We start from the raw sequence: 12564 nt of genomic DNA, 5'->3' as shown, positions 1-12564 counted from the left end.
CACTGTTGCTAGATTAAAGGGGAATCAAGAGTGAATGTAAGAGTGAGAGCTTCTCTATTCCAGAGATACAATATTTTTCCGCATAAAAATTAAAAACCCAGGGAATACTTTACAAGTTTTTTTTTTTTACAAGACCTACTACACATGGGTGACTTAGTATTTAAAAAGAAGGTTTTAAGCTAGAAAAAAGGGTTTATAATGACAAGTCACAGTGCTTGTGTTTCACTGTTACAGTCAGGCTATAGTGGTAACCCTGATGGCATGTTTGCATTGCCACTATAATGGATGGCACAACAGGTGCTGTATACCACTAGTGGCATTTAATTTCCAGGCCCTGGGTAGTTTTTGTATCATATACTAGGGATTTATAGGAAAGCTGAAAATACCAATTAGGAGTATGCCAATCCGACCTTGTTTAAAGGGGGTGGACATAGGTACCTTAATACTGCTTAGCAGGGGTAAAGGGTACAGAGTTCTAAAGGAAGTAAAACAGATGGTGAGGTAAATCTGAGGGGAACATCATGCAAAAGATGGTAATTTCCTACACCTCCCTGTTCTCTGAAATGGTCACTATCACTTTAATAGGGTTCCCCCCCTTAGTCTTGCTACACTGCATAGAACTGTCAATGTTGTCCGCCTTGACTTCGCTTCTAAAGGCATATGGGGGGGGGGGGGGGGGGGGGGGGGAAGAGATGAGGATCTGATGTCAGTGTACATGGATAGCTCTTATAAGGCTACGATTATGTAGTCCAAGGTAATACTTGGTGTGGATATTGAGTCGATCCCCTGCTAATGGCACATTAGCACTAAGATGACTTTTCTGGATCCAGTCAGGCACCTGAAGGAGATTTATGAAGTGTGGAAACTGCAACCAGATAAGAGAATCCTCCAGAGAGATTGTTAACGAAGTTAAGTAACTTGTCCTTCTAGATAATAAAACCAGATACCATTGATGAGCTTGTTCCTCGAGATTTTCAACGAAATATCAAGTTTCTAAACCTAGTGATGACAAGGCAAACCTGCTATTCAAGGTAACAATGTAAAAAGTCAATTTTGAAACCTTGTCATTAACGGAAATAACGTGAATGACTAAGTCCTATAATATTCAACTTTGAATGGCTGCAACACATTCCTTGTTTGTGCTCAGAAGATAGGACATAATAACTTCATGGGATTAAAAATACATTAGTGGACACGAAACCAACATAAACTAGACCACACAAATGATAGCAGTCCTCAAATGGCATACTGTTTCCTTTAGACAACAGATGGGACTTGCCACAAAACCAAGTACAGATCTATTTCTTATCAAACATTAAAGATACAGCTTGTGCAAGCATTTTCTTCAGTATTCATAAACATTTTAGGTAATACATCATAGTACATTTAAAAATCACCTAGACAACAAACCACCAACATTATGGCAAATGTAAACTTTAACACCTTTATGTAAGTGAGTTGCTATATACAGCTAATGAATACGTTTCCCCTCCACATGAAAGCTTATATATTGGTTTAATAATAATAAAAAAACACAATGGTTAACATTTTGTGTACTTCAAATCAGAAAGGTCTTTGTTGGATGGTATGAACAAGTGAGGTGTTCTTACACAACCTGCAAGCTATTACAAAGATAATCAACATTAAAAGTATGCTTTAAACGTCACACTCTGATCCCATCACCCTCATATTTATCCATAAGAGTAATGTCAAATACAGACGGCCAGGATCCATTACATCTTCAAGAACATACAATTAACAGGATTCGGTACCACAGAAGGGAGGGCGTGGTGCAAAACACTCATGACAAACTTGGCCCCGAGACTGCAACTGGAAGATATGGCAACAATGTAACTTCTTAGTAACATACGTTTCCTGGGTCACTGCCATCAAGATGTCCAATGGATAAACCCATTTTACATTACAAAATCAACAATTTGTAAAATACCCAGCAGGGAGTTTCCAGAAATTCACTGCAAACGCCATTTTGTTCATGTGCTTCTTCCATCACACATAGTCCACCATCTTTAGAAAACATATCTTCTGTGGCATGCAGCAAAAAGATGACAAATTTTGGCATTAATCACAGTGATCCAACCAAAAGTAGGGTTTGTACAAAGCCTAATTCTCCATCAAATGTTCTCTCTGTAATATTGTGCATATCCCATCTAGAGTTCAGCAGTCTGCTGCGAAATAAGAAAAGAACAGTATTAGTGCATCAGAACACCATAGACTTTTCGTGAAAAATATGGCAATTTCTAATTAAATCTGTATATTTCAAGTTCTTTAAATTTTTTAACTGTAAGTTTAATATATAACCAACTTCATTAGTTGATTCATGAATATTTATTGCTAATTATTTTTCAATCTTCAAGAATTCAAAAACAAAAAACAATTTTCAATGACGGAAAAAAAAGCCTCAAGAAGAGCAATGCTGAAGGAAGGTGCCAATCTTTGAAATATACCAAGGTATTAAAATGTATGGTTCTGAGTTTTGCCATCAAACTCTACAGCAATTCCAACACGCAAATACCAAAGGTAAATGGCTAGAAAATAAATACAAAACCTGTAAAACTCAGAAAGCAACGTAAAAAGTATTACAGTTACCAAAAGCTGTTTTGCAGTTTGTCACTCAACTTAAACAAGCACCCACAAAGCCAATAGGTCTGGCCTATGCGAGATCTATTGACTTTGTCACTGTTTTAGTGATGTTGTATAGTATGGCATAGGCTACCATGGTACGGTACGGAACAGTATAGTATGTCATTGCATAGTACTGTATGATTGTAGCCTGTCATTGTATGGTATGGTCTGTCATATACAGTAAAGTAATACCAGTCAATGTGTAGTAGGGTATGATCTGTCATTTGATAGTACAGTGATAACCATATGTGACACTGAAGTGGTGTATACTCGCTGTATCGAACTAGTGTCCGATTGTCAGTGTACCAATGGGTGTTTGACACTGAAGTGAGTTTGTTGTGTGATACCTTTGTGACAAGTGACCGATTCAACTACGCTTGAAAAGTGTCCTAAAAATTATAGTATGCTTAATTTCCCATGTGTGTGAATACTGCACATTTACAATGAGATATCTCTATATTTTGAATCGTTTAGCTTTGGCATTCTTCCTTGGTTAGCAACAGACTCATCACATAGAGTTGTTCACTCCTCACTACATGCAATTCTCCGTCTCCAGATGATTCAGAGGGTTGGGGACCTACTCCATAAATGTGTGTCACCTGCAAGTCAAAGAACCCGATCCACCTACACAAGGTTCAGGTTTATGAAGTCAGTTAAATGTGTAACATTGGCTTTTGCAGTGACATCTACAGATAAAGCACTGATAAGTGTTAGTTTATGATGTGCGCATGTGCAAAACCAATAATGGTAGTTATTAATCGTAACTACAATTCTATCCGCTTCCCACCCCAGAATCAGTGATATCAAGTAAAAGTATTTTAAAATGTAGTTACTGTCCTGTAAAAACGGATAATCTAGTGCGCAGGGGTTGTACTTTGTACATTTAATACAATAATTATATTCCAGTACTCAAGCACTCCTTTGCAGCGTCGTGTGGCATTCTGGCTGGAAGGAAAGTACACTTAAGGTAACAAGCTTGAAATAAAATAGTTTTACATGTTCCCAAGTCAATTAGTTCCCTCAACCTCGATCGGAAAAAGAACTGAGCAGGCCCTGTTTCGAGTTGTCAACCGAACAAACATCTAAGCGACGAGCCCTTCAGATGCGTCACCAGAATATGACAAAGCTAAGGAAATGTTTATCTAATAACAACTTTTAAAAATATGTTTTAACTATAGATATATATTATCAGGATGTTAATATAACACTTCCGGTCCTTGTACTGCTTGTTAAACATACAACTATGTCTTTCACTGTGCTTATAACTTTCTCTTAGCCCACCTAGGCAATTCCTCCTCCGCCCGCCCCAAAATCGTTTTACATTGTTTTCTGCTGCACGTTCATAAAACAAATAAATATATCTGTAAACTATTAGAGGATGGTAGAATGCAACATTTATTATAATTACACTTTCAAAAATGATTTAGTTCAATGTAGTTAAACGTTATAAAAATAAATCAGTTGCCAGTTAGATTTTAAATCTCCTTGTAGGCTGCGAAGAAATTCGGGAAATGCCAAAAAACAACAATGTATTCTAAGTGAGTGTCAATGGCATCATAAGCAGTAGGTACAACGTAAAGAAAGCCCACTCCTATATTTTTACATATTAAGTTTAAGTGAAGCATTACAAAGTACGGTGTGAAGCACCTCGTAAAAAGATTGATTTTCTCAATTAATAAACTGGTTACTTAGAAACAAACCTCATTATTCCGAACACCATTTCTCACACTAACACTTTCTGTATGATCTGTGTCCCATCTCCCATACAGGCAATGTCTTAACTGTGGTGGTGGAGTGAGCTAAAGAATGGTGATGGATTAAACCCAGATCGGTTGACTGGGGGTGAGTGTTTGATTTGCTCAAACGCTCCGTCCATCATCCCCTTTGGTAGCGCTTTGTTCGCCCTAATTTGGCAGGGTATGCTCAGACGTGGGTCCCTTGCTCATTCTACCACTGGATTCAATATAGCCTGGCTGATGAGGATTATGAATCCGAAACCGGTCCCAGGATGCTTGTTTCCAGTCCAGGGAAGACATGGCTTGGCAGTTCGGGCTGACCTGCTCCCATGAGGCACACGGTCTGACTTGATTTGCATATGGCCATGTCTGAACTGGGGTGGTGGAGTGAGCTAAAGAATGGCGATAGATTAAACCCAGATCAGTTGATGGGGGGTGAGTGTTTGATTTGCTCAAATGCGCCGTCCATCATCCCCTTTGCCATCTCCCATACAGGTCACACATGGAAGCTTTAACCGCACACCCTTATGTCTATTCGTCAGTCCAACATCGGTATGAGTTGATTCAAAAACACAGATCCAATGTACTTATTAGTACACATAATTCTGAAAAGGTCAATTCACTCAATGTTCCTCATATCCAACAGAGTCCAATCCAAGTCAAACCAGTTTGTAGATTCTTGTCTTTATTGACTTTAAAAGAATTCCCAGCACACGATCTAGCCGACACGCGTTTCGTCTGTACTCTGACTTTTTCAAGGCTTGATATCTATTAGCCACTGTGCGAGTACTGATCGCGTTTAAATCATGGATATCCAGATATGCCCATAAAATACTGCACCAGTAGAAATCTATTAATATTGGTAAGCCTTTGATTAGAGCATAAGCTGTCCGGCAAAAGTAAAATGAGCTTCCACGTGGGTGTCAGGAATATCGGTACAGATGCATGATAAGAATGTACCTGAACTCTGGCAATTATCCAAAGTGGCTAGTCGCACGGCTGGCGGTCAGCAAAGTAGACTGTTAAAGCTTATATGGGTTTTGAATATATGCATGTTAAATGTGCTATTGACATCTTTGGGCTGTAGATGTTGATAGCTGTTCTAGCACCCCCCGACTCTACTAGTAGTATATTACATTGCACGCTAATAACTTTTAGATATATACATATTGCTATAATCTGATGTGCAGTTTTCTTATTAAGGAACACTACTACCGGTCTTATGTTTTGAGGTCACACATGGCCTGAGGCAACCAAAACTAACAGCAAACCCTATACCCCTCAGTCTTACCTTCATTGCTCCTCATGTTAACCAATCAATAAATCCTAAAGCTTAAAATGGAATCGAGGCTGTGGACGGATTAGGCAGGAATGGTCGTAAGTAGTGGTACAAGAAAGGGTGTGTGGAGTAATAATAATTACCTTTCAGTAATTGATTCATTGTCCCGGTATGGGGATTGGGCGCCGCCATTGTAATGCATATTAAGTGGATGAAATTATCCAGATCTATGAGGGCCCCCCCCCCACCCCACTCATGACATAGTGCCTGTCTGTATTGTGCGTTGTTGAAAAGGTAAACAAATAGAGCTATTGAAAAATATTTTTAAAAGTAATTGATTCATTACCTTCACTACCCATTTTTCATAACACTGCTTCTATATGAGGATATAACCGAGCAATAGGTAAGAACTCAATTCAAAGAACACCCAAATTAATACACAATCTTATTTCAATGAAAACCTTTGCAGAAACAGTACAGAGTAATTTATCGTTTAGGACATAGCAGTCTCTGAATCATTGGAGTTTGGTTCAAGGGTTTAGTTTCCTACATCCAATTTTTAATGTGCGACCAGTCGAAATGGTCCGTGTAGCTACTTTACAGGTATGCTTCTGCCCAGCATGCAACCATGCTGCGAGTAGATCTGCAATGCACCATCCCAAGCACATTCATGTTTTTTGATTCGCAGGTCACAGAAATAATATTCTTAATCCATATACTAAAAGAAGCCTTGGAGGCCCTTTTCCCCATGTTGAAAAACACACAATGTAACAAACAGACCGTGAAAAGTCCTTAGTCCTTGATACTTTTTCGCCACCTTTAAAACATCCAAAGTGCAGGGACTCTCTTCCATAAGGGTTGAGGGTATTTGGGAGGGGGGAGGCGGGTGGGAATTGATTTCTTGTTTCATATGTCTTTTCTCTGATGAAAGAGGACAACACTCAAGGACAGAATACAGGTCTCAATTTAAGGTCCAACTTGTTTGAAAAGATTCTGAAATAAGGAAGTCCAACAGAAAGAGATCTCACCGATCTTATGGCAACCAAAAAACCCCCATTCAGATAAATATTTCAGGTCCACGTCAGCAAGAGGTTCAAATGGATGAGACTAAAGAGCATTAAGTACTAAGGTGAAATTCCCGTGAAGAAGCTATTGTATTAATTAAGAGTCTACTTATTAAAAAAACACTTTAGAATTCTAATGCCTAAATAATCCATTCAGGAACAACTCAATGGGCTCAAACAGCTTTTATCGCTGCACACTGCACCTTCAGAGAAGCAGCAGCTAAACTCTTGTCAAACACATGTTAAAGAAATCTAAGCACCCATGTTAGTTCATAACTCTAAGGTTTCAATGCCTTTTCAGTACCCCATTTTGAAAATGAAGATCATTGGTTCTCATAAAACTTTCTTGTGAACAAACGCCTTGACATCTCTACTTAAATTGCCACAGGAGATGAAAGATCTAACATTGTAAAACCCCTTTTTTTTTTTTTATTTATTTTTTTTCTTTCAAGAGTTTTATATAGCGCTGGCTAGACCCGGAGGTATCAGAGCGCTTTACATGTGCATCAGATCATAGTTACAGGTTACATCATTACGAAGGTTACATAGTTCTTAGAGCATGGCCACATAGTTACTGGTAAGGTCGAGATAAACAATAAGCACAAATACGTTAGGGGAGAAGCAGGCAAGGTGAGAGATTCAGGGGAGGGGGGTTGGAGCAGGGGAAGTAGACAGATAATGAAGGCGGGAAAGAGGAGGTTAGGGTGAGAGACACAGCAAGGGAAGAGGAGGGGAAGGGTGACTGGTACACAAACCGGTAGACGAGTAAAGGCAAACGTCCAAAGTCCAGTAAGATGTGATCCCAGGGGGAAGTGGCATCACTTCCCTATCTCTGTTGCGAGAGGCTCCCTTTGCGCAGTGGACTCTCTCAGAGAGGTCTCGGAGACTCCAAGACCTACATACTGGAACCTTCCCCAGAAAGGGGAGAGGGAGTGCTTTGGCAAGGGGTGCCATATCATACCTCAAGTGTGAGTGGCTCCCTTGGCGCAGTGGACTCACTCAGCGGGTTCGCTGAGACTCCAGAGTATAAATATTGGATCTTTCCCCAACAAGGGGAGAAGGAGTGCTTAGTCAAAGGGCACAAAGGACAGGGGTTAGGCAGAGTAGCAGGCAAGGGGAGAGAATTCGGGGGAGAGGGGATATGAGCTAGGGACGAGACAATGAGGAGAGACGAAAAGAAGTTTGTCTAAAGACCGACTGGATAGGTGACGACCAAGGAGGGAATCCACGGCCCATCTCCCCTATAGCTAAACCAAGTAGCTCCATCGGGCGTCAGACAAAATAGTTCAGACTCAATACATTGAGAGGAGGGAAGGAGAGACATAAAAGGAGGGTGGATGCGGTAGGAGACTGCAGGAGAGACGAAAGGAAGTGCAACAATGTGGTTAAACAATATATAGGAAAAGATCAAACAAGAAAACATTATATCAAACAGTCAGCAATACATTAGGGGAGGAGAGAGAGGAGCGAGAAAGTAGTGGGGGGGAGGGGTAGCGGACAGGATGGGCCACACAGGCGCACACGGGTAGATGGAGGATTGCCATAAATCAGGAGGAAGAGGGCAGGTCAAATGAACAGGGCTAAGGGAGGGGAGGAGGGAAAGTGAGGTTGGCTAGACCCAACGGTATCAGAGCACTATACCTGAGGATCAACAATGTATCAGACAAGATCAACAATTACACAATACCTCAAAAATATTAGGCAATACATTAGGAGAGGAGAGAAAGGAGAGAGAAAAGCATTGGAGGGGGCGGGGGAGGTGGGAAAGGGAGGAAAGAGAGAAGACAACAAGGAGAGACAAGAGGAAGTCTGTCTAAAGACAGACTGGGTAGGTGACGACCAAGGAGGGAATCCACGGTCCATCTCCCCTATAGCTAAGCCATGTAGCTCCATCGGGCATCAGACAAAATAGTTCAGTCTCAATACTTAGAGAGAGGGGGGGAAGGAGAGACATAATAAAAATAAAATAAAATAAATTGAGGGAGGATGTGGGAAGAGACGACAGGAGAGATGCAAGGAAGTCTGGCTAAAAACCGACTGGGTAGGTGAAGTCCAAGGAGGGAAATCCCCGACCTGTCTCCCCTATAGCTAAACTAGGTAGCTCCATCGGGCATCAGAACAAAATAGCTAGCTCTCAATTGACGAGGGAAAATTCGTAGATAAACAGGGTGGCGGCTAGGACAGGTGAGGGCAGAGGTCATTAGCAGGAAAGTGGAGAAGAGTAGAGCGGGGAGGGGTAGCGGACAGAACGGGCCACACAGGCGCACACGGGTAGATGGAGGATCGCCATAAATCAGGAGGAAGAAGAGGGCAGGTCAAATGAACAGGGCTAAGCGAAATACAGTTGCAGGAGTCCAACCGGGGAAATGGGTAGTAGAGCCCCCGGAAAACGCTGCTAGTTCGGTGTAAGTTTCCATTGATCAGCTTTGAATCATTCTAAAAGTGGGTCCGCTCCTTCTCAGGCACCCTATAAGATCCAGCCGGCTAGGGGGTCAGCGCAGTCCCACTCTGGCGCGTAAGGGCTCCAGCGATGAGTAGTTCTATTCCACGGAGTGCCGCCTCGAGTCCCCCAGGCCGCAACACACAAGAGGTTGGGGCCCTAGGCTGGGCGCAGGTCGCTGGGGGGCAAGAACACTCAGGAGCCAGTGCTACCAGACCGCCCAGCGCAGGGGGACATCACCACTGCGGCGCCCCATCTAGTCAGCAGGGGCAGAGAGAACAGCCCGGGTAAATATGTAGCAGTGCGGTAGGCGCCAAGCGGATGAGGGGTGTCCCACGGGTGGTGGTCGGGGAGGTCAATACTGTTGATCCCAGTTGTTGTACTGCCTGGTGGGAGCCCTGGGCAAAGCTAGTGCTGGATCTTCCGTCTCCCCTCCAGCCAAAGTGGCAGTCGTCCCGGGCCGCAGGGCACTCCGCCCGACCACCTCCCGCCAGCCGGCAATGAGAAATTCGGGCCCACCATGTGCAGGATCCTGAAATCAGTCCCCTCACCCCTTACACGGAGCCAGCAGCTGAGGGGAAACTCCGGGATATTAATCAGGTCGCCAGCCTAGGATTGTCACTGCAGCGCTTCTCTGTCACCCCGGTCAGCCCGCACCACTATCGGGGCAGGGGGCAAGACGGGGGAATGCAGCCAGTATAACGGTCCTCTCAACAGTCATGCGATCAACCTCGATCTTAAGCACGCCCCTAGAGAAAGACTGGGAGACCGTAATGGATCCGGTTTTAATTGAAAAACCCACTCTGACACCCTAGACTTCATCCTAATTGACAGAAAGCAACCGATTCTTGGCCCCCCAAAAAAAAGAGGGATTCCAGTATCAAATCTACCTCCTCCCGCTAACAGCCTGGTGATGAACAGAAAAGAGGCCAAGGACACGTTCGTGCATCTACTTCCCCAAATCCCTTCTCTGGACACCTGGAAAGGAAATTGGACAGTCTGATATGCTCTGCAAAGATGTCCAATTGTGAAATTGGCGGGAGGTGGTCGTGCCTGTTCTCAGGACACCCCTGCGCCGCACGGCCACCAGCTGTTGTGTGTGCAACTCGCCCCGCTGCTGCCCGCAGCCTCGCTGAGCCTACCTCACCGACCCCGGCCGCATTTGCGTGTACTGTTTGTTTTTATTTAGTTTCCTTTTTGTTTCCCTGCATCTTGTTAATATTATTGTTTCCCATTTGCTGTAATTGTTTCTTGATATTGCCTGTGCTGTTTTCCTGTCTCTCTGCCCCCTGTGCCTGCCCGCCCTGCTCCCCGCTTCCCGCCGCAGTGCCAGCGGCCACGCCCCCTTTTCCTTCTGTGCCCTCCCCGCTCCCGCCTCCCAGCTGCTCCTCCCTCCCTCTGCGCCATAAATGGCGACCGCGCGGACGCGCAGCGGGCGCGCCAATTGTGCGCCAAAGGTAAGCCCGTCTGCGCCCATCTGTGCCTGGACCGCGCCCAGCACCAGGACCTCTGGCCCCCACCGACGCAAGCCGACCCGACAGACCTACGACGCCGCTGCCCTCAACGCACTCAATGCCGGCCGGCACCCCGCCTGCTGCCGGGCCGCCCCGAAACGCTTCCACGGACCCTTCACCTGCACAACCTGCAAGTTCACCTGCCTCCGAACATGCACCGCGCCCGCCAAGCCAAACCCCAGCAGCGACCTCAAGTGCATCCTGCTCAACACCCGCGCCGTCCAACTCTGGAACCTGCTCGACACAACATCACCAGACGTCGCGTTCCTCACTGAAACATAGATGAACGCCTCCTCAGCCCCCGACATCGCCATCCCGGATGGATACAAGATCATCAGGAGGGACCGCGTCAACCAGACTGGGGGAGGCATCGCCATCGCCAACAAGAACACCATCCGCATCACGACCGACGCCGACGACACCTACACCGCTGCCGAACACCTCCACTTCCAGATTCACACCGACCCAAAGACGACCCTCAGAGGCACCCTCATCTACAGACCCCCGGGACCACGCACACAATTCAGCAAAGACATCACGGACTTCATCAGCCCACACGCCCTCCCCTCCGCCGACTACATCCTCCTAGGGGACCTCAACTTCCACCTGGAGAACAACAAGGACCGCAACACCGTCACCCTGCTGGACAACCTCGGACTCAAGCAACTGGTCAACACCCCCACCCACTACGCCGGCCACATGCTTGACCCCCATCTTCTCAGCCAGCAAGCACATCGCCTTCAGCCACTCTACCAGACTTCACTGGACCGACCACAGCTGCGTCCACTTCAGCTTCAGAAAAACCACTACCCACCACCACCCGCAACAGGTTTCTCACAGAAGCTGGAGCAAGATCACCGCCGACCACCTCACCACCTCCCTCAGCCAGAACCCACCTGCCAGCACACCGGACCCCAACGAAGCAGCCCGCAACTTCACGCAGTGGCTGACAGCCTGCGCCGACGACCTCGCACCACTGAAGAACCCTCCCAGCAAACCCAGAAGCATGAAGGCCCCCTGGTTCACCGACAAACTCAAGGTCTCCAAGAAGACCTGCCGCACCCTCGAGAAAGCCTGGCTCCTCGACCGGACCACTGACAACATGACCGCCCTCAAACACGCATGCACCACCAGCTCATCCGCACCACCAAGAAGAAATCACTGAAGGATCGACTGGACAACAACGCCCACGACAGCAAGGAACTCTTCAGCATCGTCAAGGAGTTCTCCAACCCCAGCACCGGCAACAACGACATCACCCAGTCACAAGATCTCTGCGACTCCCTCGCCTCATTCTTCCACCGCAAGATTGCCGACATCCACAACAGCTTCGGCGCACCTTCCTCGCACCAAACCGTCGAACCAACGCACCCCACCGCCACCCTCCGCACCTGGACCGCAGTGACCACCGAAGACACAGCCAGCACGATGAACACCATCCACTCCGGGTCTCCGACTGACCCCTGCCCCCACCATGTCTTCAACAAGGCTGACTCCACCATCGCACCCCAACTCCGAGACGTCATCAACACCTCCTTCGACACCGCCACCTTCCCGGAGAGCTGGAAGCATGCCGAGCTCAGCGCCCTACTGAAGAAACCAACAGCGGACCCCACCGACCTCAAAACCTTCGACACTGTCTGCCACTGCACCCTAGTCCAACGCCTCAGCAACACCGGCATCCAAGAGAAGGCACTGAAGTGGATCATCTCGTTCCTCGCTGGAAGAACACAGAGTCCGCCTCCCCCTGTTTCGCTCCAAGGCCACCGAAGTCATCTGCGGCGTCCCGCAAGGATCATCACTCAGCCCCACCCTCTTCAACGTCTACATGAGACCTCTCGCAGCCATCGCACGCCAACACAACCTCAACATCATCTCCTACGCCGAC

The 12564-nt window shown here is 46.0% G+C and overlaps 1 protein-coding gene across 3 annotated transcripts in view; it reads right to left on the bottom strand.

Moving 5' to 3' along the window:
- Window positions 1-12564, bottom strand: part of SH3BGRL2 (SH3 domain binding glutamate rich protein like 2) — a 267685-nt gene that overhangs the window by 2508 nt on the left and 252613 nt on the right. For 2 of the 3 annotated variants that reach the window (XM_078648111.1, XM_078648112.1), the window contains one exon: window positions 140-2186. In XM_078648111.1, coding sequence (XP_078504237.1) covers window positions 2169-2186 — 18 coding nt within the window. In that variant the 3' untranslated portion in view covers window positions 140-2168. The remainder of the gene's footprint in view (window positions 1-139; window positions 2187-12564) is intronic. The other variant, XM_078648113.1, reaches the window with a different exon arrangement.

The sequence above is a fragment of the Lissotriton helveticus genome, chromosome 6 (genome assembly GCF_964261635.1).
Source record: "Lissotriton helveticus chromosome 6, aLisHel1.1, whole genome shotgun sequence".
Lineage (NCBI taxonomy): Eukaryota > Metazoa > Chordata > Amphibia > Caudata > Salamandridae > Lissotriton > Lissotriton helveticus.
Note: the sequence above shows the minus strand (reverse complement) of the source record. Positions and strands in the feature narration are given on the sequence as shown.